Below are 26,355 nucleotides of genomic sequence, written 5' to 3' on the forward strand. Positions count from 1 at the left end.
CCATTTCTTTTGATCATCTTTAAGATGGTTCTACATCTTCATTGGAGTCTAGCTGTGTTGAGTAAGTTATTTGAAAGGCAAACACCTGTCTATATAAGGCTTCCCACCTTGTAGGGCATATTAGTGCAAAATGATAGCCATGAGCTCTGAGACAGAAATGTGGCATGGCGCAGATCTGGGCAAGACTGAAAAAAAATATAGATATATATCTCTTCAGTGAGCACAGTGGCCTCCATAATTGTTAAATGGAAGAAGTTTTGGACAACCAGGACTCACAGCTCATGTTCCTCGAGCTGGCTGCCAGCCAAACTGAGCAGTCAGGGGAGAGGTCCCTTGGTGAGGTTCACCTTCCAACACAACAATAACCCAAAGCACACAGCCAAAATAACACAGGAATGGCTTAGGAACAACTCTCTGAATGTCCTTGAATGGCCCAGCCAGAGCCCCAACTAAACTGGCTATCCATGGGGAGACCCAAAAATGGCTTCCAACAACATTCCCCATCCAACCAGATGTCAGAATGGGGTGCTGCTGTAGCTTGAGGAGAAAGATTATTTGAATGATTTGAAGTTTAAATACTTGAATGAATACTATGGATGTGCGTACTAGATTTTAAATTATTTCAGGCAAAAATGCCTCAAATGAATAAAATGTACAGAATTTTCAAAATGAGCATACACTCAACGGCCACCTTCTTAGGTTCACATTGTTAGTACTTTTTTAGCCTTTATTTAATTATGACAGTTTTAACAAGATGCTGTTCATTTGAGTCCGGTGAACTCATCATGTTCACTCATACAAATAAATCTGATTTTGATTCGACATGTTTCAGTAAACTTGACGTAATGGATTTTAATTTTTTTTAGAGAAAACACAAGAAACTTGTGCAACAAAAAATGGACCAGACTCAGTGATTACCTTCCTAGCAACAAACGTTCACCCTGCTCTATGTGCCCTACAGATAATATCCAACTAGGCCAGTAAGCGGTGATAGCTATCATGTCTTTGGGGTCATCAGGTAAACATACATATAAAATCTCTGGAATAAAATAAAGATAGAAATAATGTCTCTTCTGTGTTAGAAAAATCAACGTTTCACAAAGAAGTCATTCAACTTTGCTGAACTACTCTCACCTTGCACTGCCTTTTTAAGTTTATGTGTCCATATGAGCTGTGAGGTCCCCGGCACCTTTTATAGACACAGACACATATGTGCCATCTTTGCACACGGTGCCCTCAGCCTCACATATGTCCCGACCGGGTCGGTAAACTGAACGCTTCAGCTGCTTCGCCGCTGTCTGCTGCTTTCTTGTGGCGAGTTTTGGAGATCCGCCCACAGGGCAGCCGCTCTTGATGACGTCACACACGTTAACCCAAACAATAACAACCGGGGGAGAGGGGGGCACACACATATACACACTTACACACACACAAAAGGAACACCGGACATCATCATCAATTACTAACCCCCCCGGACTGAAAAGGTGGACATGTCCGGGAAAAGAGGACGTTTGGTCAGCCTATGATAAATACATCACGCTGGAAAGGGCTCACCGTACTAATGGCACGGCAAAACCGAACCAAGTCAGAGGAGTCCTCATCCGAGGCAGTTTATTGATGCTGACTCCTTCGGAGGTTTTCATCAAAATCCGTGCAGAAGAAGACTCACCTCTTCTCGTCGCCGGAGGATGCGGAGAAATTTCATCTTGGACTCTGAAGAGACGGCGTGGCTTTGTTTACAAACAGAATCAGCTGATGCCTGAGAGCTTTGTCTCGTATCTATGAACAGGTGACCTTATTCTATACAGTAGACATAAAGACATACATTACATAAGGAGGGGATTTTTTAAATGTCTTTTTTCTTAATGATTATTATATAAAATAATCCTCCAGAGCTTGATGTTCTGGGGCAAAGAGGGAGTAGAGATGCAAATCAAATCAAATCAAATCAGATTTATTTGTATAGCGCCAAATCATAACAAAGTTACATCAAGACACTTTACATATAGAGCAGGTCTACACCAAACTCTTTATAAATTTATTTAAAGAGACCCAACAGATCCCCCGATGAGCAAGCACTTGGCAACAGTGGCAAGGAAAAACTTCCTTTAAGAGGCAGAAACCTCGAGCAGAACCAGGCTCAGGGGGGGCGGCCATCTGCCTCGACCGGTTGGGTTGAGAGTGGGAGAGAGAGAGAGAGAGAGACAGGCAGGCAGGCATTGGAGGGGGGGGGTGTAGGCAGGAACATGTTGTTGCATGAAGTTCATGGAGTTGAGCTGTAATACAGAATTCATGCAATATGGGACCAGCAGGTGTTGCAGGAACATGGGATGGAGATGAGTCACCACCTGCAGGATGAGGACAGGGAGAGAGAGGAGAGGAACTGGGAGAGACAGAGACTTTGGCAGAACATGGTTAGTAAATGCAATATAAATGCTTAGAACTGGGTGAAACTGTGTTTTGTTTTTTTTTTTTAAGAAGGACGGTTTTTATCAGCGCATGCAAGGAGGGAGTTAGAGAGAAAGAGGGAGAGAGGGTGACAGGGAGAGACAGAGAGCGAGAGAGAGAGAGAGAGAGAGAGAGAGAGAGAAGCTCAGTCCTTCCCCCAGCAGCCTAAGCCTATAGCAGCATACCTAAAGAGTAGAGGACTTTTTAACTGTACGCTCTGTCATACAGGAAAGTTTTAAGTCTGGTCTTGAAAGTTACTAAAGAGTCCGCCCCCCGGACCGATGCTGGGAGTTGGTTCCATAGAAGAGGAGCCTGATAACTGAACGATCTGCCTCCAGATTGACTCTTGGAGACTCTAGGAACCACAAGTAAACCTCCATCTAGAGAGCGGAGTGGCCTGCTAGGACAGTAAGGAACTATGAGCTCTCTGAGATACGATGGAGCTTGGCCATTAAGAGCTTTATACGTTAAAAGAAGGATTTTGAATTCTACTCTATATTTTACTGGCAGCCAATGAAGAGCAGCTAACACGGGAGAGATGTGATCTCTTTTCCTAGTTCCTGTTAATATTCGTGCAGCAGCGTTCTGAATTAACTGAAGGCCTTTTAGAGATTTGTTTGGACATCCAGATAGTAATGAGTTACAGTAGTCCAGCCTAGAAGTTACAAATGCATGGACTAGTTTTTCTGCATCATCCTGAGAAAGGATGTTTCTGATTTTCCTAATGTTTCTCAGGTGGAAGAAAGCTGCCCAACTAACTTGTTTTATGTGAGGGACAAAGGACATGTCCTGGTCAAAAATTACTCCAAGATTTATTACAGTGGAGCTGGAAGGCAAACTAATACTGTCCACAGTGATTAGATGATTAGATAGTGTTTCTCTGAGGTGCTTAGGGCCGAGTACAATAACTTCAGTTTTGTCAGAGTTGAGAAGTAAAAATTTTTGGGCCATCCAGATTTTTATGTCTTCAAGACATGTCTGCAGTCTGACTATCTGAGTGACTTCATTTGGCTTCATTGATAGGTACAGCTGTGTGTCGTCTGCATAACAGTGGAAGTTGATCCTGTGTTTCCTGATAATGTTGTCTAGAGGAAGCAGATAAAGCTTTAAGAGGATTGGTCCAAGTACCGAACCCTGTGGGACTCCATAACTGAATACAGTACCTGAGGAGGAGCTGTTGTTAACATGAACAAACTGATATCTATCTGATAAATAGGATAGAACCACCTTAGTGGTTAATGCCAATTTGATGTTCCAGTCTCTGTCCAGTCCAGTCCAGATTAATCAGATCTAGAATGAACGGCTCAATTAAGTAAAAAAATCATTTTTTTAAGAGCCTAGTTGATACTGGAAGCTAACAGAGATTCAAAGGTGAGAGTACCAGTTTCTTTCTAATTTCCTTCCTTCCTTCCTTCCTTCCCGTGGGCTCAAATGCCGTTTGTTACTGTTTGGTTGTATACTACTATATGTTAAAAGCTAACTTGTTTCACAGGTAATGTTTCCCTCATAATATTTTGCAGCTGAAGTGTCATGCAGATCCATTTCTAGGATACGGTTGTGTATTATGCTGAGAAGCAGAAACAGCATGAATAAACAGTCTGCTACTCGAAAGGATGTGAGCAAGTTTTCCAGAGGAGGCGGGCAGCTCATTTCACAACTTTAATGACAACATTCCTGTGGCTGACTCATTAGTGTGTGAACACTCACAGCTGATGACAGGCTGATGGAAGACAGTGGATTATGAGCAAAATCTGAAGCCAGTGTGAAACATGGTGATGTGGAACAGTAAACCGTGGCTCATCTGGACCACTTTAGTCTCACTGTGTATCTGGATATGGGACACACAAGCAGAGGAGGGTGAGTGTTCGGATGTTTTACAGAAGAACTTGTTCCCTTTCCAAACAAACAAAAACAAAAGGAAAAGCCAACAACAATTAAATGCCTGTGAGTAGTTTAGGGGTTTTTATGCTGTGGGCCACATTCTGGTTGTTTATAGGAAGTGCTCCAAGAGGGTTAGGGTTAGGGTGGGATGGGTGGGATGGGAACACTCATTGCAGTTTTAATTTAAGAGATATGTTTTGCCCATTCTTTAACTCTTGATTCTGTGTTATGATGTATCTTATACTCTTAATTAATGAGAATAAAAGGGCTCACAGAGACAGAGACTTTTTTTGGATGTTAAGAGCAAAGATCTCAGATTTAAAAATATTCCGTGAAAAATTAGCTCATTTATCAAAAGTAAAAGCTTCATTGAGTTATTAATCAAAGTGGATGTTTACCTGCTGCATGCCGGTGAAAACATGAGCAAGCCTAAACAAAACACATTGGCATATTTCTTTTTTCTGTGAAATAGCTAAATTGAGCTGCAAGTGATATTAAATTATTGTCTTTCCATTTTTGTCATTCATCTTCCCAGCATGTTTTCAAATCAGAGTAAGAGGCAATGAAAGCAAAGTCTGTAAAATCAAAAAAACTTCCATGAACTGATGTTCATGTTGCTTCAAAAGAAAACAAGTATGCGCAAAACAATTTAAATTGTGTAGCCTTTCAAAAAAAAAAAAAAAAACTCACTTCAAATGATTTTGAATGTATACAGAATACTGAACATAAGCCAAAACATACAAAACGAGAACAATAACAAAATTGATTAAATCCAAACCAACATGGAAATAATATAGGGAACCTGCTCTAAGAAAGCAGCATCCAACCATTTTGTAGAGAATACAATGAGTGTCAGCAGCATCACCAGTGATCAACCTGTCAACGCACTAAACAAAACTAAACATTAAGGGCTTTTTCATACTGAAGCACATCTGCGGAGGATGGCACCATTATCTGAAACTGATCAAAAACAAAGATGCAAATTTGCAAATATGAAAATTTCTTACTGCTTCAACCTAACATGTCTTTGGGGTCATCAGGTGGGAACTTCCTTTCAAGTGTGTTTCATCTAGTTACTCCCACGACACCTTCAGGAGGCTAGACAGTGATCACTGGTCAGCCCCCTAATGTCAGCCATCACCGTCCCTCACGTCAAGACAACCATCTCAAACACCACTACCGTCACCTACTCTGACCTCTCACCCACTGCACCAGTGAAAGCGGGGTGGGGATACAGACCCTGGTTCAGGTAGGGGGGGAGAAATAGAAGAGGTGGAGATAAGAGTAGGGATGGGATACAGGCCCTGGTTTCAGTAGGGGGCATGAAAGTATAGAGGGTGCAGGAGGTGGAGGACAAGCTACACTAGCAGATTCAGCAAACAAATTCATCTCAACAGTCCTATAATCAGAGAGAGAGCAAAAGTCAAAAACAAACCAATACAGACCAACTCACCTGGACTAACATGGTCTCAAAGAGGCTCAAACAGGCCACACCCTCCACTTAAATACACTTCCTATTCCTGGATTTCTTCCTCTGCTTCTCCCAAGAGTCTGTCTTTCTTAAAAGCTTCCCCTGCTGGGCCCCCAGCTACTATTACTTCTAAATCAAATCAAATCAAATCAGATTTATTTGTATAGCGCCAAATCGTAACAAAGTTACATCAAGGCACTTTACATATAGAGCAGGTCTAGACCAAACTCTTTATAAATTTATTTAAAGAGACCCAACAGATCCCCCGATGAGCAAGCACTTGGCAACAGTGGCAAGGAAAAACTTCCTTTAAGAGGCAGAAACCTCGAGCAGAACCAGGCTCAGGGGGGGCGGCCATCTGCCTCGACCGGTTGGGTTGAGAGAGAGAGAGAGAGAGAGAGAGAGACAGGCAGGCAGGCATTGGAGGGGGGGGGGTGTAGGCAGGAACATGTTGTTGCATGAAGTTCATGGAGTTGAGCTGTAATACAGAATTCATGCTATATGGGACCAGCAGGTGTTGCAGGAACATGGGATGGAGATGAGTCACCACCTGCAGGATGAGGACAGGGAGAGAGAGGAGAGGAACTGGGAGAGACAGAGACTTTGGCAGAACATGGTTAGTAAATGCAGTATAAATGCTTAGAACTGGGTGAAACTGTTTTGTTTTGTTTTTTTTGTTTTTTTTAAGAAGGATGGTTTTTATCAGCGCATGCAAGGAGGGAGTTAGAGAGAAAGAGGGAGAGAGGGTGACAGGGAGAGACAGAGAGCGAGAGAGAGAGAGAGAGAGAGAGAGAGAGAGAGAGAGAGAGAGAGAGAAGCTCAGTCCTTCCCCCAGCAGCCTAGGCCTATAGCAGCATAGCTAAAGAGTAGAGGACTTTAACTTTTTAACTATCAGCTCTGTCATACAGGAAAGTTTTAAGCCTGGTCTTGAAAGTTACTAAAGAGTCCGCCCCCCGGACCGATGCTGGGAGTTGGTTCCATAGAAGAGGAGCCTGATAACTGAACGATCTGCCTCCAGATTTACTCTTGGAGACTCTAGGAACCACAAGTAAACCTCCATCTAGAGAGCGGAGTGGCCTGCTAGGACAGTAAGGAACTATGAGCTCTCTGAGATACGATGGAGCTTGGCCATTAAGAGCTTTATACGTTAAAAGAAGGATTTTGAATTCTACTCTATATTTTACTGGCAGCCAATGAAGAGCAGCTAACACGGGAGAGATGTGATCTCTTTTCCTAGTTCCTGTTAATATTCGTGCAGCAGCGTTCTGAATTAACTGAAGGCCTTTTAGAGATCTGTTTGGACATCCAGATAGTAATGAGTTATAGTAGTCCAGCCTAGAAGTTACAAATGCATGGACTAGTTTTTCTGCATCATCCTGAGAAAGGATGTTTCTGATTTTCCTAATGTTTCTCAGGTGGAAGAAAGCTGCCCGACTAACTTGTTTTATGTGAGGGACAAAGGACATGTCCTGGTCAAAAATTACTCCAAGGTTTCTTACAGTGGAGCTGGAGGCCAAAGTAATGCCGTCCAAACTGATGAGATGATTAGATAGCATTTTTCTGAGGTGCTTAGGACCGAGTACAATAACTTCTGTTTTGTCAGAGTTGAGAAGTAAAAAATTTCCAGTCATCCAGACTTTTATGTCTTCAAGACATGCCTGCAGTCTGACTATCTGACTGACTTCATTTGGCTTCATTGATAGGTACAGAGTATCGTCTGCGTAGCAGTGGAAATTGATGCTGTGTTTCCTGATAATGTTGCCTAGAGGAAGCAGATAAAGCGTAAAGAGGATTGGTCCAAGTACCGAACCCTGCGGGACTCCATGACTGACTACAGTACATGAGGAGGAGCTGTTGTTTACATGAACAAACTGATGTCTATCTGATAAGTAGGATTTGAACCACTTTAGTGCAGTTCCTTTAATTCCAATTTCATGTTCCAGTCTCTGTAGTAAAATATTATGATCTATGGTGTCGAATGCAGCACTAAGATCTAGAAGGAGAAGTATGGAGGCTGATCCATCGTCTGAGGCCATTAGAATGTCATTGGAGACTTTAACCAGCGCTGTTTCTGTGCTATGATGGGCTCTAAATCCTGACTGAAACTCTTCAAACAAACTGTTCCCATCCAGATGCTCGTGTAGTTGTTTTGCTACAGCTTTCTCAATGATTTTAGAAATAAATGGAAGGTTCGATATGGGTCTATAGTTTGCCAAAACATCTGGATCAAGATTAAGCTTTTTAAGCTGGGGTTTGATGACCGCAGTCTTAAGTGCCTGAGGTACATAACCCAGAAATAAAGTCAGATTAACCAAATCTAGAATGAACGGCTCAATTAAATAAAAGATCTCTTTAAAGAGGCCAGTTGGTACTGGGTCTAATAGACAGGTTGACGGTCTGGATGATGAAACTATAGAAGCTAGCTCTGAGAGATTCAGAGGTGAGAATGATTCCAGATGTAAAAGAGGCGCCGCAGCTGATTCAGCAGTTGCCGTCTTCAGAAGGGGATTTTTATCTAACGTAGGCAAGAGCTGATAAATTCTTTCTCTGATCGTGAGAATTTTGTCTGAAAAAAAACTAATAAAATCATTACTGCTTAGAGCTAAAGGGATCACTGGTTCAACTGAGCTATGGCTCTCTGTCAGCCTGGCTACAGTGCTGAAGAGAAACCTGGGGTTGTTCTTGTTTTCTTCTATGAGTGCTGAGTAATATGAACTTCTAGCACTGTGGAGAGCTTTTTTATACGTTTTTAGGCTGTCTTTCCAGGCTCTGTGAGACTCTTCTGACTTACTGGAACGCCAATTTCTTTCTAATTTCCTTGATGTCTGCTTCAAGGTACGGATTTGGTAACTATACCAGGGAGCCATCCTCCTCAGATTGAATACTTTCTTTTTGAGAGGGGCGGCATTATCAAGATTCGAACGCAGTGTGGCCATAGTGCTAGTCACAAGGTCATCAACCTGCGTATGGGAGAAATCCTCATTTAAATTTAGATATGGCACTGTTGGGAATGATGACCAAATGTTCTCTTTAAATTTAGCCACAGCAGCTTCAGATAAACATCTTCTATAGCTGAATTTATTCCTCAATGCTGTGGAGCCCATTAAAGTAAACTCAAATGTAATAAGGTAATGGTCAGACAGGAGAGAATTTTGGGGAAGAATTGTTAGCTTGTCAATTTCAATGCCATATGTTAGAACAAGATCAAGGATATGATTGTAAAAGTGAGTGGGTTCATTCACATGCTGGGAAAAGCCAATTGAGTCTAGGAGGGAAAGAAACCCAGAACTAAGGCTGTCGCTTTCTACATCAACATGTATATTGAAATCTCCCAGAATAATGATTTTATCTGTACTAAGTACTAACTCTGATATAAACTCAGAAAACTCTGATAGGAATTCTGAGTACGGACCAGGTGGACGGTATACTGTGACTAACAGAACTGGTTTTTCATCTTTCCAGTCTGAGTGGGAAAGACTAAGAGTGAGGCTTTCAAAAGACCTGCAGCCAGATTTTGGTCTGGGGTTGATTAATAGGTTTGACTGAAATATTACTGCCACCCCCCCTCCTCGACCTGTGGTAAGAGGGATATGAAAGTTAACATGAGTTGGGGGTGTAGCTTCATTAATGCTAACATACTCATCCTGCTGCAGCCACGTTTCAGTTATACAAAATAAATCAATATGGTGATCAGCTATGAGATCGTTAACTAGTAGAGATTTTGATGATAATGATTGAATGTTCAACAGTCCACATTTGATCGCAGTGTTATTTGAGACTAAATTTGTGGCTGTTTTAATTACAGTTAGGTTTTTGTTTTTAGCTCCTCTTTTGTTTAGTTTGGGTTTATTAACTTGTCTAAATTTAGGTGGTCGGGGGACAGACACAGTTTCTATAGACCTAAACATAGACAGAGACTCTATTCTATTCTCCGCAGGTGACCGCTCTGACTGAGGCGCAGAGGAGCGTGTTAAACTGCGGCTCTGCCTCCTGGTCTCGACCCGGGATTGTCAGGGTTTTGGATTTCTAATAAAATCGGCCATATTTCTAGAAATGAGAGCGGCCCTGTCCACGGTGGGATGGACACCATCTCTCCTAATTAGACCAAGTCTCCCCCAGAAAGACTTCCAGTTATCTATGTAGCCCACGTTGTTTTCGGGACACCACCTCGACAGCCAGCGGTTAAATGACGACATGCGGCTGTACATGTCATCACTGGTCCGATTAGGGAGGGGGCCGGAGAAAACTACAGTGTCCGACATCGTTTTAGCAAAAGTACACACCGATTCCACATTCATTTTTGTGACTTCCGACTGGCGAAGTCGGGTGTCGTTACTGCCGACGTGAATAACAATATTAGCATATTTACGTTTAACCTTAGCCAGCAGTTTCAGATAAGACTGGATGTCGCCTGCTCTGGCCCCCGGGATACACTTCACTATGGCCGCCGGTGTCACTAACTTCACGTTCCTCAGAATAGAATCACCAATCACTAGAGTCGGCTTTTCAGCGGGTGTGTCGCTGAGAGGGGAGAACCTGTTGGAAACGTGAACTGGTCGGTGGTGAACCGGGGGCTGCTGCCTACGACTATGCCTCTTGTCTCGGACAGTCACCCAGCCGCCCTGACTAGATCCCGGCTGCTCGGGAGCCACTGGGGGGGAGGAAACTATCTTAGCTGCCGTATGAGCTCGTCTAGGTTGGTCCGCACCGGCTACAGAGGGGGGGCTAACTACACTAGCATAAGTTGGGCTAGCTAAAGTGCGGAGCCGGGATTCTAACTCATTAATCTTCGCCTCCATTTCTACCATCATCCTACATCTATGACAAGAGGTGCTATCATAAAAGGAGGCAGAAGAATAACTACACATGAGGCACAGAGAACAGGAGAGGAGAGGAGGAGGAGAAGGAGGAACAGAGAGTGGAGACAGAGAGCTAGAGGACATTGCTAATCGGGTAGTTTGATTAGGGGAGGAACAGAAACGGTTATAAACTTTGGAGAAAGGGGAGATATTGACTTCTAAAACCTAGTGTTGGTGTGAAAATAATTTTCTGCCTGATTACTCGAGTGAATTAGGAAATAATAGCAGAAGAACAGTGGAAACAACACAAGCACAATAGAGAGCACAACCGCCAGTGACCGGAAATGACGCAACACGCTTACCGCACGCACTTCACGCCACGGACACCTTCTTCTTCTAACCCAAATCCACTGACTGGATCTTACTGCCTCATCTGACATTTCCTTCACTATTTTCCTCACCCTCTGTCCCCTTCCTCCTAACTCCTTCAACAAAGCAGCAACAGATCTGGCTACAAACCCTCTACATCCTACCTCCACTGGACAAATCCTAACCTTCCATCCTCGCTGCTCAGCATCCTTACTTAGATCTGGATACCTGAGCTTTTTCCTTTCATATGCTTCTTCAACTGAATCCTCCCACGGCACAGTCAGCTCTATGAAATATACTCTCATTCTACTCCTAGACCACAAAATTATATCAGGCCTTAGTTTTGTACAGGTTATTTCCTGGGAAACAACAAACTTTCCTCCTAAATCTACCTGCATCTCCCAGTCACTAGCATCCTCTAAGCTGCCTTGCCTCCTTGTTATCTTATTACCTTTCCCTCCTTCTTGAATAAACTGAATTGCCACTCTCTTTGTCTTAGACCCTTCTAAATTTGCCTGCCTCCGTATATCTTCAATGCCTGCAGCTAAGCTTTCTAAAACCTGGTTATGTCGCCACGTATACCGTCCGACATACTAACCGTACAACCTGACAAGATGTGCTTTAGAGTTGCAGTACCTGAACACAACGAACATAGCGGGTCTCCATTTACCCAGAGTTTTGGTTTCTGGGGAGTTGGCAATCAATCATATGTTGCCCCTATCAAAAATCTAATACTACTTTGCTCCATACCACTGTCCCTGCTTAGCCTGAGCCACTGCCCTCACAGTCCTTGATATTTCCTCCTGTTTACGTACCTGCTCCACAACTAGTTTCCTCTTCTCTTTGGGACCTGCTCTACTCCACACCGGTTTGCCTCGGCCAAGCCCCAAGTCTCCCTGGCTTATTTGTACATTACCCACAATCTCTGTATGCCCAAGAGTTGCTTTTGCTTCCTGCACTGCCATTCTTGGATTAAAATTTCTCCCCTTGGTTGGGTTTGGAACCACCTTACTAACTACCACATCTTTACTCCCAGATAACAGGAGCTCTGTCCTAACCTTAGTACAGTTAAACTCCTCCACTAGACTAGATACTGGAAGCTGAAGTATGTCATTCCCATACAGTGCCACAGTGCTTAAACATCTTGGAACACTTAGCCACTTCCTAATGTAAAAGTTTACTAGTCTTTCCATTTTCTCTGCAGCAGATATTAGAATCTCATATATGACAGTGGCCACATCAACCTGGGAAATAATCCAAACTGCAATCACCACAGCTTCAACTTTCCTGGAAGTCCTTATTTGTCTATTCTATCCAGTCACTCAGCAACATCCTTCTGAAACTGCACTACCTGTTCTCCGTCCTTTTCATCTATTACAAACTTTCGATCACTTAATCTCCCTCTGCTTATTGAGATACTTCTAGACTTACTAGGCTTGATTTTCATACTAGCCCACTTTAAGTTTATATTAAGTCTCTCAAGTGCTCTTTTCATACATGGCACCGTTGTAGTTATCAACTTCATATCATCCATATATGCCCTAATTAGTGTAAGGCGCAAAAAAATAAAATTAAAGATTTCGGGAATTGAGAAAATAATTATGAGCAGGCTCAGCCCAAGTGTACAAGCTGCTGCTAGAAACTTCTGACTTGGCACTGTTCACTGTTCCTTCACTGAGAGTGGAAAAATATTTGTCACGGAAAGTTCAGCATTACTCTATAACTGTCTTAACTTCCTCTTGCCTACTCTGTTTAGTGGAGCTTTTCAGCTTTGAAAAACAGACCAGGTTGGAATGGACATCTTCCCCACGCAGAGAAGTAAGTGTGTGTTTTATAATAAAAGTCATCATGCACAAGGAAAATTTATACAGAATAAAAAACATTTTAATGAAATAACCTTTTTTATTATTTTTTGTTTGCTTTGTAATGACACCAATAACAGAATAGGTTTTTTTTGTGTCTTCGCAATGTTTATGTTGCATTGAAATGAACGTTTTCACATTTAATCAAAATTTGTGGAGAGTTGCTTGTAGTTCATCTTTGGTGAAAAATGTGAAGTACACAATTTTAAGTAGGGGATAGAAAATGTAAATATTAATCCCAATTAAAATGACCAAAGACGTGATGCCACCTAATGCACAAACACTTCACACAAATTAGGAAAATTGGAGGGACAGAAAGGACTGAATCAAGTTTGAGGAGGTTAAAAATGAAGCCAACGCTGCAGTTCCTCTAAAGGCCACTAGAGTCTGGCTCCAGCCTTCAGTCTCCATAGACCTCCATGTGGCTTTTCATTGATTTCATTTTCCCTCTCTCTTGTCACTCCAGTGGAATGAAATCCATCTTAGACTTGGCACAGAGAGTCGCGTGCCTGTACTCCAGGCTTGTGGGAGAAGAATACCAAGAAGTATTTTAAGCCACTGGATGGAGCGTAAAGAAGCCCATGATCTGCTAATGGATGTTGCATTTTCCCAAGAAGAGGAACCATCTGGAGTGCTCAGCCAACTGCAAGTTCACTTTTATGACACAGACACACCTATCTCAAGATTTCAGGATAGGGCAGTTTTGGAACTTCAGACCTCAAAGCCATTCCCAGTCACAGTCCCTTTAAGCCAGATATCCAGCTATTTGAACTATAGCCTGGCATTGAAGTTGGGCTCTGTAAAGCGCCAAGGCTTCCAAATTGCCTTCCTCTATTCTGGAACATGTGTGTTGCTAACTTCCATCAGGCTGTACTACAGAAGGTGCCCTGAGATTATGACTCACCTGGCCTGGTTTGGAGGGGCGGGGGCTGGGTCTGGGCCTCTGTCAGGTTCCTGTGTGAAGGGAGCTGTGGAGGTTTCTCTGCCCATTAGAGAGTGTCATTTGGATGGAGTGTGGGGGCCACTGCAGGGGGGATGTGCCTGTGAGCCTGGGCATCAAGTCATGGGTGACACCTGTCAAGGTATGATCCCATAGGATTTTTTTAATTCATCAAACATTTAGAATTCATTCAAACAGTAATATTTTTCTTCATTGTAGTGCAAACTCAAAAAAAAAACAACAACATCAAAACATGAGAAAATGTGTCCCTTTAAGCACAAAAACAGCTTTAGCAAAACATTGAGCTTATTTGTGTATCAGATGCTCTTATTAGTTTTTTGTTATTTAGTTTACTGTGTACTATTTTTTGTCAAGTTGTAGTTGACTAAGTCTGAGCATTTAGTCTGATTTTATAAAAAAACAAAACAAAACCCAAAGTATTTTAGGTTAGTTGTAGTTGATGGAGCTCATTTTAGTCCTTAAAAGCAGATTAATTTTAATCTAATTTCAGCCAATTCATTCTCACCAATGGATGGAATTTTTGGTCTTTTTCTCACTTATCTCACATGTATGTTATTACCTAATGAAGTGGCAACACGTGATTTTGGAAGCATCACAATCTGGGAGTGATCAAAATTTTTAATCAGTATTTTGTGAGGTGGATTTGAACTTGAAGCAGAAAAATATCCAAATATTGAACCACATGTCGCTATGCTGTCTCTCACCCTAAACCCCTAAATTAATCTATTATTGTAAAATGTATTTCAGGCAGGAATACATTTATTGAATAACAAATCAACAAGTCAGCTGGCACTGTTCTATCTTAGCCACACATAATATATAAATCTCTTCTTCTGACCAAAAAAAAAAAAAAAATTAAGGTTTTTATTTGATACAGTAGATCGAAAGATTTTTTTCTGTCCACAAAAATGCGTGTTAATTTAAGCACAGACATTGATTTTGTCTTGTCATTTAGCGATTAAAAAAAAAACCAAAATAAAAACATTATTACGAATATATTTGGTCTCGTCTCATCTGAAGAAATGACCACTGCATTGAGGTAAATTTAGATTTATTGCCCAAAGTTGTTTACTGGCCCTTCCAGTTTTGGATTTGAATTTGTCCAACTTTGATCTTCTTACTGCTGATTATGACATTAATAATAAATCTTACTATTGGTCTTATGTTTAAATGTAGTTACAATTTTTGAAAAAAAAAAAAAAAAGGGACAATAGACTTAAGAATTTCCTGCACTTACAAGACAACTTCTAAAATCTGAATAATAATAAAGACATTTATTTGTTTGATGATTGAAGTGTCTGATCATAAGGCCCAAATGGACTTCTAAAGTGGCAGCAGCAACTAAGATGATCAGGAGACAAATTTCCAAAATTTCACTTTATAACATCAGAGGAACAGGACGGTCCTGTTTTTAAATACTGTTTGCAATATGAATATGAATATGATAATTGATACTAAGTATTCAAGAAGCATGCTATGGTGAACACTTTGAAAGAGTAAATAAATTATAACAGAACTAAACTATGTTATAAAAAGGAGAGTATCTTTCTCCAGAGGCATTGCTTCATTCATCATTTTTCTGTCTTTAATCTTGGCATTTCCATGTATAACAAAAAAAATTCTAAACTTGGTTTGTACCCTTGCTTTATCTGCCACATAAGTGCAAGAACAAATTTTTAGAAGCAGTCAGCAAAATCAAACTTCTGCACTTTTCTGAGGAAGTTGAGTCTGTGCTGTTCTGACCTGATGAAGCCTCTTGGATGAGGTGAAATGTCTTTAAGAATCTAAAACAAAGTCCTGTTGCCCTCAACCTGGATGACCTATAACCTACACAAAAAGCTCAAACTGAATGTTTTGTTTAAATCAATCACTACCTAATGACTCATGTTAAGCCAAGAAGATTTACGTGTGTGTGAAAACTGTGCTTTCAAAACATCACATCAAATGACCTCAAAACAATGTATTTTAATTTTCATCAGTTTCCATCCACCATCAGTAATGTAATTGTAATGTGATTTAGACATTGCTATTCAGAGATGTCTCTTTCAGGAGATATCTCTCTTTCTATTTTCACTGCCATTTTCTATTTGATGAGCAATGCCTCCTGACTTTCATATCCTCTTCCTCATTAATCTCTTCCTTCCCTTATGTTTTATTTTTGATACATTTCCTTTGCATTGCTCAACAAAAAAAAAAAAAAACAAAATGTCTGACTCATGCTTATTTTTATCTAAAATGTGACATTTTTGCCATTGCAGCAGCAGGGACAGTTTGATAAAACACTCTGGGGCCTAAATGTTAGTCCACGTATTGGACAATGAGAGATAAGAAATATGAGAAATGCTTGAGGTCATTTAAAAAGGTTCTCTATAAAGAACACTTTCATAATCAAAGTAATTCAACCTCCCCAATCAGTGATTATTTCTATTTCACCAGCATGTAGGATGGGCTTCTACAAATCAGCTAATGACAGTGCAGGATGCCAGCTGTGTCCAGCGAACAGCAGGACACACGTAGAAGGATCAGAGAGGTGTGACTGTCTGCAGGGTTTCAGCCGACTGCCAACGGAGCCAGATCACCTCAGCTGTACCAGTAAGACTGACGGGTTTTCTGTGAATCACCAAGTGTCATCCCACTATAAAATTATTTCAAATGATTAGACATTAAAGGTCTTATGTAAGTTATGTACATTGCAAATTTTTTACCTCTTCAGTGATTTTTTTTCTAATGCTTGTCTTTCATTGAAATGATCATTTCTCAGATGTCCACCGTGTTGCACATTGATTGGCTTCCTTCTGTGAAACTGTATACATTACATTTTTTGGTGTATTTTGATTTTGCTTCCCTGCTATGTGCCTCACAGAGCCACCCTCTGCTCCAGTGAACCTAACGGTCCAACATCACAATGATTCAGTGCTGAAACTGGTGTGGGATCCTCCTCTCGACTGGGGAGGCAGACAGGAAATTACGTATCATGTAAAATGTCAGAAGGAAGCAGAGGCTGGTGGTGTGTGGGAGGCATGTGGGAGCAATGTAATGTTCCTGCTAGACTCATCAGAGCTCAACAGCACCTCAGTCAGCATCATAGGCATGAATCCCCAGTGTGGCTACAGACTGTCAGTGCAAGCCTTGAATGATATATCCAGCCTCCACGGAGCACCACTTGCATCCACTGCTACGTTGACCATTAATAGATGTATGTAAGCCTGATAAGAGGATCTGCTACTTCAGTCTTTTAGCTAATATGAGCAAACTTAATCAGAAATCTTTGTCTCGTTGTTGCTTCACCAGTAATTATCACGAATTTCCAGCTCCATATCCATCTCCAGCTAATTAAAAATGTACACTGCTTAAATGAGCTCATTTGGGGAAAAGACATGTGGGCTGCAGTTGTTTAAAGCTGCACCAGTTCCTTTGAATTTAAACATTCAATATGCACACTATCGCTTCATCACATTGTTATGTAGAATGTGTTCACTAATTATTTATTTAAATATCCACAGACATATACAATAGCAAAATCTAACTGTTTGAGTTGTGTTTATGTCCGTGTAACAAACGGAAGTCAAAAATTCAGTGTGGAAAAAAAGTTACTGCTGCTGCATCTGAAATCAAGGTTAAATATGAAACTGAACCAAATAGAAATTTTATGCTTTTGATGTAGAAAGAAAAATTTGTTTCAGAGCTTTGATGAATTTTTCCATATTTAATTCAAATATTAACAAGAGAAGCCTTCATGTTTTGAAGTATAACTGAGTTAGTATTAAATGGCATTAGACAGGTAATCTGTTTGAATTTATAATAACCCGATACTGATTACACAGTGCAATGCTAAAACAAGTTGATAAGAAAGCGAGAAAGCTTAAGTGTCACTTTCACTTCTTTTCTCTTCAATTCTGCACCAGGCACAAAAATTCACAGAAAAGTTAAAAGTCATTTCACAGTGCAAAGACAAAGCAATTGCGCAATAAAAAAGGCTTTCCTGTTGTAATGTATAACAGGAGTAAATATGGAAAAGCTCCCCAACAAAAGACAAAGAATCCTATTTTCCGAAGAGGCAGAGAAGCTGAAGGGGCTCAGTGAGAGAATCCAAGCTTTTGGATAGTCACTAAATTAATAAAAGAACCATGGTCAGACGGGCATTTAGACTGTGGGGCTATGGCTAGTCTGATGATAGCTAGATAGATATCCAAAAACTATGTTAATAGATCTATAGTAACAAAATTTCAGGGTTTGTGGCCCAAGCTGCAATTGTTTCTTCCTTCGGACAGTGGCCAGGCTGATAAACACTACTGCTAGGAACCAGACTAGCAGTCAGATATAATTAGAAGCAACCATTGTTTGTTGGTCTGAGCTAATAACACTTTTTTGGTGGCAACTTTTATAAAATTTTTTGGAAAAGTAGCAGTGCAACAGATTTACTTATTGGGTCCACTTTAGAGACTATTTAAATGTGATGTTTAACATGAACATTACTTTTCATTTATGTGTCACGCGAGCCACTTTTTCTTCCAGGGAAAGAGCCTGGAGTGGTGGTCACTGTGACCCCAGAGTTGTACATCTCAAAGGATGAATTAGCACTTGCTGCACACCACTACAGACGTATGTCCATGTGGCTGACAGTTGGTGTTTTATTTGCTATCTTGCTGCTCATGGCTGTAATTCCCATGGTTGTGTGTCTCCTGCGTCGGAACTACACCCAACACAGGTAAAAGAATCATCTACCTCTGTGTCTCAGTGCAATTCTTTTTATCTGTTATCATTTCCTTTAATGAAATGCCAGCAGCTCAAGTCCAGTGAAAACCTCTAAATGGTACAAAAGTTGAATAGACAACAACCAGAGTTCCTCTGGGCTTAATGTTTAGCTCAGCTGTTAGGCTTGTGGACCAATTCAGCCTAAAGTATGAATTGGTAGAATTGACAAGACTTGACAGTGCATCTTCTGCATAAAATGAAACACCATCATTTTGCTGAGGTTTCTGTTTAAAATGAGCCTATTCCATAGCAAATTGTTTCATTTCACATCAACATGGTTTTAGATTATTCTACTGAGCTTTTGCCCACCATATCCTTGGACAATAATAAAATGACTGAACAGGTTATCTGGGGTCATTATTTGTTTGACTCAGAAATAAGGCCACACGGTAGCTTTCCAATATAACACTGATCTTTAGTGCTGAGATGTTTGTTAGCAGTATGTTAGTGTCATATCGTTGTTAGCTTATTTCTCCTCACATATGCAATAAAGTAAGGTTCTTTGTTGAGGATGCAGCCCATTGAGACAAATTTCATTAAACATATTCTTGTCTTCTCCTTCTGGGCCTTTTGTTGGCTCTGTCTGAATGTCCTTTCTGTGTTTGCAGCTGTCACAAAATCATAACCACAAATGAATTTTCTCTGTTACTTTTAACTTTGAAACTGTCTTCCTCCTCCCAGTGGCATGATTGTGTTTGTGTGTCTTTCTTGTTGTGTAATAACTGACTGTGAAAATAGAAATAGTGAATATACTTAAATTTAGATAAGTTATTGAGCCCTGTCTACATACTATATGTATGACATGCTGATATTTCTGAAAGTAGCTTTGAAAAATGAGAAACACTGTCTGAGAACTGCCGAGAAATAGTCAATATTGCAGGATTTTGAGCAACATTAGATTTAAAACTTCATTTTGGGTACAATGTTGCAATTGTTTTCCAGTGACCACACATTTCCCATAAACCATCCATTAGCAATGTGACTTAACTGTTAAGGTCACTGATGGTTGAAGCCAGTCCCTGCTGACATTGGGCAAGGGGCGCAGTATATCCTGGATAGGTCTCCAGTAGATCTCAGGGCCAACATATGGAGAAAAACAGCCATTCACATTTGCACTCACACCCACAGGTAGTCAGAAATTAATTCATCTAAACCAATTAATACATGTCTCTGGACAGTGAGAGGAATCCTGGAGTTGCCTTCTGGTTCTCTGGAGGTCCTCTCTGTGCCTACATGGGTTCCCCCATGCAGGGTTCCCCCATGCAGGCACAAGGAGAGCATCCAAACTGCACACACAAAGGCCTCAGACTTGAGATTTGAAGTAGAATCCTCTTGCTGTGAGTAGGCAGTGTTGACCATTGCATGTGGGAACTATGTTACATTTAAAATGTTTAAAATCACAATGTGCCTTCAGTTCAGACCCAGACACGGTAGAGCTTTTTCCAATCAATATTCAACGTTCCTACCAATGTCCAGAGGTGGAGGAGGCTGCACCTCAGGAGGATAACAGTAAGTGTAATGATCAGTATCTTTGTCCTTTTCATCTTGTCATCTCTGACATTTGAAAACAGAATTTCAGTTTGATCAAACCAAACATAGTTATGTGTTTTATCCTTTGTGGTCACACTGTAAAGCAGTGGGAAAAACACAGCAAATATTTTCATGCGAGGGCTGTACTTTATTTGTAGCAAACATGCATATCCAACAGTCTGAATTTTTTATTAGCATTTACATTTATTCATTTGGTAGATGCTTTAATGCAATGCAACTTACAGTTGAAAGACATCAACAGCTTTGTTGCACCCTAACATTAGATATCCCTAAATATATATTGTAATGCGTAATATAATAGGTTACCTTAATGGGGTCTTTGATTGAAAAGCAGGTGGAGGCTCTATATTAATATTGTGATCAATGAGTCAGTCCACAGAAATTTTCACAGCCTGCATTCAGAAATTGTGTTAACTGACTCTTAGTTCATATTCAGAGGATGAGCAGCCTTCTGCTGCAAACATGTTACTTTTCTTTTTGTCACATTTGGACATTGAATGTTTTGCTTTGTGTTTCAGTGGCAGAGGGGGTGGCCCACTTGTTGGAGGGGGTCAGTGAGAGGCTGCTGGCCAGTCTGAAGGATGTCTTGATAGCAAGAAACAAGTTGACACTGGGCAAAGAGCTGGGCAAAGGTCAGTTCTTCATAAATAATCCTGTCTGTCACTTCACCAACTCTGATTAGGGTAGAATATTCTAGATGAATGATACTGTCTCTCCTGTTTACACATCATTGTTGAATAATGATTATTATTCATTATTCATTATTCATATTATTGTTGAATAATGACTCAGTGAATGATTTCTCTTTCAGCCTCCAGTGAATCAAATACGTTGGTAATGACAGGTATTTCATGATAGTTTTTCTGTGTTACAATGATTGCTAAAAGCAATGCTTACTGTTGTACAGGGGAGTTTGGTTCTGTATATGAAGGCGTTTTTAATGCAGAAGAAGGCTTGCACATCAAGGTGGCTGTGAAGACAATGAAAGGTGTGTAGAACTGATAGTGAACACTATATCAGAACTCCACTCAAAGTTTTCTTATATTTGTCTTTTTTTTCTTACTCACCTAGTGGGAATCTACAACCAGGAAGAATTACATGAGTTTTTGAGAGAGGCAGAGATCATGAAGAGCTTTGATCATGAAAATGTGGTCAAACTTCTTGGTAAGTTATATCACCCTTTAGGTTTAGCTGAGGAATTGCTGATTTGCAAATACTTTGTTCTTGTCTAACCTTGCTGAGTGTGGCCTATCAGCAGAACAGGTGTTATTTTAAACATGAACAACATGTTTTATAATTTCATTTGCTATATAGATAAATATCTATTCAGGTTCGCCATTTATTTTGCCTCAAGGCGTGTATTTTGGTGAAACTCTTTTTCTATCAGCGATAAAGAATTTGTTCTCTGATCTGGTGCGCTGACATTTTTGAAAGGTAAATTAGAATGTTTGTGTCTCATCTTTTAATCTACCCACACACTTAGATTAGCTTTCTCTTCTCTTCTGCAGCAGAGGTAACATTGTGAGAGAAATGAGACTGTGTTTGTCCTGCAGGGGTCACTTTGCAGAGAGAACAGGGCTCTTCCCTGCCTGTTCCTCTGGTTCTCCTGCCCTACATGAAACATGGAGACCTGCGCCACTTCCTCATTGCTACACGTTATGGTGATATTCCTATGGTGAGATGCAGTCACCGCATGCACATAAACTCTATAAATAGAACTGATGCATGTCAGCACACCCTCCTCTAGAGATATATACATACGAGGGGAATGATGGTTGCCCCCCTGGAACTAAGAGAAGATTGCTTCACTCGTACACAATTTCACCACAGCAAGTCAGCTGTGTGACTTGCATTAATGATTTAGCCACAGTTTTTATGCCGGATGCCCTACCTGTCACAACCCTCCTCATATCTCCAGGCTTTGGACAGGCACAGGCCAACCATTGGTTTGCATTGTGGCTGGGGTTTGAAGTCTATCACTGAACTACATCCCCAGGCATCCCACATCCAATAAATAACATGCAGAATAAGTATAGTAACAATGGTCTGGTTTTTGCAGTTTTGGCTGTTCTTTCTGTTGATTGGCATTAGCAGAGGTGAACATTGTACTGATGTATTGAGTTGTAATGGATTTTTTTATTGATATCGATACTCATATTGAAACTAAATGTTTTTGTGAATATGAAACTAACATTGTATATGTTAATTGTAGGCTTTAAAATGGCAAAATTATTGGAAACACAGTATTCTTTTGTTAGTCAAAACATGGCTTCATAAAATCATTAACACATCATCAGTTGACGTTCTGACACCAGACAATTGGAGCCAAGGGATCAAGCCAGTGTTGAAAAAGCCCTTGGTTTGTGTCCAGGTAGCGATATCACACCCACATCTTGAAGCAACTTTTTCTGATCAGGGACCATTTAGATGTGCCAGCATACAACCTCAATGATCTTTGATGACCTTGCTTTGCATTTCTTCCACTATCTTCCTGCACTGACCCCTTCCTCTCATTGAACTTCTTAATGTAATCATCCCCGAGAGTGATGACTTCCAAGAGAATTATGTACCCAAGACGTCCTAGCACAGCACTTTATTAGTGCATTAGTGTTGGTGTGCGAGCAGTTTGATGGGGCTTATTTTTCTGAACCTCCTCTCTTTTCCCCCTGTTCTGTTTAAAAAAATTGATAAGTGGTCCAGACAATAGTTGGATGTTCAATGTTTTTGATTTCAAAAAACATTTTTTGCATATCTCTACTGAGGATACAGGAAAAATTCACACTCCTCTGTAGAGTAACCTTTGTAAGTTGTTTTAAATATTGTAAGGTACCTCATTCTGTTCTGTAGCTGAGCTTGCTTTTGCATTCTTGAACACCCGCTGGACCTCAATCCAAATGAATTTCACTCTGTGAGTGAACTGAATAAGAACTTACAGTGGCTGAGCTCTAGCTCGCTAGGTGATAATTTTAACCAAATGAACTACAATTGTTGTCGACCAAGAGGCTGAGTAAATCGTAGTATGGAAGGCTGCATTTGTCAAATATGTCCATGATCTGATCATCAATTGTAGTGAACAACAAAACAAGACCTATAACCATGAGAATTTGGAAAAAGCATCAAAATTAATACTATTTTATTTAATTCTTTACCACAGTGTGGATTTGTGTTTGTGTCTTCAATTTATAATGATAACATGCCATACGTATCTTCCATTTATTACCAGCCACACCTATGCTAAAACACCCACAAAGTGCTACTCAGATTTAAAATAAATGAAAGACCACACCATTCTCTTCCAGTTTGTGCCCCATCAGAGTCTCCTGCGCTTCATGATTGACATTGCTGCAGGGATGAACTATCTGAGCTCGCAGGGGTTTCTGCACAGGGACTTGGCTGCACGCAACTGCATGTGAGTCAATTAAAGGGAGATACTGGGGGGAAGAAGCCGGGTGGGTCAAGCACTATGCCACCCTTGTTCTTCTCTGATAGTGCCTCTGTCCTCGGTTATTGGTATTCATCCAGGGTTTGCATGTTCAAAAGAAGCTGTTGAAAAGTGTGAGAGACAGACTGGGTGTGTGTGTAAAAAATGTAAAAAATAAAATACTGTGACAGAGCTCATATTTTGTCCTTTAATCTGAGCCAACACAGCACTACTTAGAACAGTGCAAATACACTACACCATTACTTGTAATACAAATATACTGTTTAATTTTTTTTATGTTAACAGGCTGGGTGATGACCTCAGGGTATCTGTAGCTGATTTTGGCTTATCCAAGAAAGTCTACAGTAGCAATTATTATCGACAGAAAGTAGCTATTCGTGTGCCGATCAAGTGGCTGGCCATGGAGAGTCTGTCTGAGTCTGTGTACACTACCAAAAGTGATGTGGTGAGTACATTCGTCTGTGGAACAGCACAGTTTTGAAAGAATAGATTTGACTCTTATTGATTATGAACTTTACTGAATGTCTGATTTTGTACATTACATATACAAAAAGTAGTGCTGTGATTTTTGTTTTTATCTTGTCAGTGGTCATTTGGAGTGACAATGTGGGAGATTGTGTCCTGGGGGAGAACTCCTTATCCTGGAGTCCAAAACAATGAGCTACTGGACCTACTACTGTCTGGAATGAGGCTCAAGCCACCTGAGGGGTGTGACCATAAACTGTGAGTTTGATTCATTATAAATATACAGAATATATACAGTGCAAAGGTCTTAGACCACCACTTACTCAGCAACTTTTAATCATCCATGTTTATCTTTTTGTTGTCTTTATATGGATACAAACAGAAAATACTGGAAATATATACACAGTGAATCCCCCATAACTTTCAGAACAAAATTTCCTAGTATCTAGTGTGACCTCCCTTGGCACAACCCACATCTTAAACTCTTTTGTGGAGATTGTTGTGAGGTAATATATTACACCAGGCTTCTTTCAGCTCTTCTAACTATTCTGCTATACATTTCTGTCTTTTATTTATTTTCTCTGTCCAGGTGATCTCATACTGCCTCTATAATATTTGGGTCTGGACTCTGTGGAACCAAATCCATGCCTTACAGTGTATAATCAGTGTATTATCATGCAGAAAAATAAAGCCATATCATATCACATCTTGAGTATTTAACTGAAACTTATTTATAACTTTGTGTAAAAGACTTCGACTTCAGTGCAGTGCTCTGCTGTAATATTGGTCGAATCATCAAAACTGATTGTTTGAAACATTCAAGATTCCAAGGGCCCCTTGTGAACCTGATCTTTAATTCCTTTGACAAATGCGGCCAGTTGATGGTGGAGTGATGTTCCTTTCACTTCTAAATATCAACTCCAATGGTTGAAGATCCAAACGTTTGGAAATACATGCAGAGCTTTTAGCTTTTACCTATTGTGAAATATTTTTTATGTGACACCTCAATAACAAAAAGCCAAACCACATGTATTGTCCGAGCTGATAATAGTAGGTTGAATTACTTTCTAGCTGTTGATGATTTTTATTTTTCGATTTCATTCCACTTCATTACTAATAACTAAATTATTTTCATTTATTTACATGTCCAGATTTCTTAAGTGGAAAAGTGGAAAAACAGTCTAATAGCAAATTCATTTACTGAAATTTCTTTTGACATGTTCAGTACTTATTTCCCCCACTGCATATATTCAAGCTAAATGACATGAGAGAAGAATATTTTATTTGCAGTGCTCACAATTGACAGACATGTGAAACATATCCAGATGGATTCCTCTGAGAACCTGTTTGTTTTAAGCCTTTAATGTACTATATCTGTAGTGTCTGTAACACTTTACTCCATCTTACTCCAAACACAGTTATGAAGTCATGCTGAGCTGCTGGGATACGAAGCCGAACCGGAGGCCTGGCTTTGAAGAACTGGGTGAGAAACTGAAAAGTCTTCTGTTGGAGCTGCCAGTCTTGGAGGCCTGCCAGGAGGCTAGCTACATCAACCAGGGCCTGGAAGCTGCTTCTGCCATGGCTGCCTCTTTGGAGCAACAGACAAACTCTGGAGGGAGGGGGGAGAATGTCTACCTGCCAAGTCCTGTGGGTGCTGCTGCAGACAAAGCTGATGATATGGAAGAGGAGGGTGGCTACCTTAAATATAGCACTGATTCAATGACAATGAATAATAATCACTAAATCAAACAATGCTTTTATAAGTGTTGGGGCACAGCCCATTCAAGACAATGTGCTCCTTTTTTGAACAAAGGAAGGCCTTTTGGACTCAGCTCCCATATAATGATAATCTTTTCACACCTATGTGGAAGCACAACCACAAACTGTAAGTCCAGCTGCTAATGGTCACTGTATAACATGAGACCTAGCTCTACAAAAACCTCCTGTTCCTCCTCTCGTTCTTTTCTCCCGAGGCTTCCTCCACACCTGCTTGGAACCCTCTCTCTTGGTTCCTGGGTCCTCTCTGGGCTTGGATCCTCTGAGGAAGAATCCAACCACTCAGACCTGCATCCAAGGCACGAGGAAGGACAGTTGTTTTTTTTTTTTTCAAGAACTGGGCCAACTTAGCATAAAACAAGCACAGCTAAGAACAGGACTGTTAACTCTTTTACAAGCAAGTGTAGGTTGTTGGTTAGCCCCACCAGGAGTTGATATTGATTGTTGTATGCTCACACACGCTTTAGCACATCACTCATCTTGCATGCAACTCACCCAGGTTCGAGCTGTGAAATGTATAGGTAGTGATAAGTTTTAAATACCAATTCCAATATTGAGTCATATTAGGAGATAGT

At 40.6% G+C, this 26,355-nt stretch overlaps 1 protein-coding gene across 1 annotated transcript; it reads left to right on the forward strand.

The window, feature by feature from the left end:
- Positions 1 to 4,224: 4,224 nt before the first annotated feature.
- LOC115059082 (tyrosine-protein kinase receptor TYRO3-like) lies at positions 4,225 to 26,060 on the forward strand. The gene is made up of 14 exons (XM_029526675.1): positions 4,225 to 4,305; positions 12,725 to 12,786; positions 13,297 to 13,912; positions 16,228 to 16,383; positions 18,307 to 18,499; positions 19,961 to 20,055; positions 20,616 to 20,729; positions 21,005 to 21,085; positions 21,169 to 21,261; positions 21,651 to 21,772; positions 23,397 to 23,506; positions 23,825 to 23,984; positions 24,126 to 24,262; positions 25,423 to 26,060. The coding sequence occupies exons 3-14, from the start codon at positions 13,393 to 13,395 to the stop codon at positions 25,745 to 25,747; spliced, it is 2,106 nt and encodes a 701-aa protein (XP_029382535.1). The 5' UTR covers positions 4,225 to 4,305; positions 12,725 to 12,786; positions 13,297 to 13,392; the 3' UTR covers positions 25,748 to 26,060.
- The last annotated feature ends 295 nt before the right edge of the window (positions 26,061 to 26,355 follow it).

Source organism: Echeneis naucrates, chromosome 18, assembly GCF_900963305.1.
Source record: "Echeneis naucrates chromosome 18, fEcheNa1.1, whole genome shotgun sequence".
In the NCBI taxonomy this organism is placed as follows: domain Eukaryota; kingdom Metazoa; phylum Chordata; class Actinopteri; order Carangiformes; family Echeneidae; genus Echeneis; species Echeneis naucrates.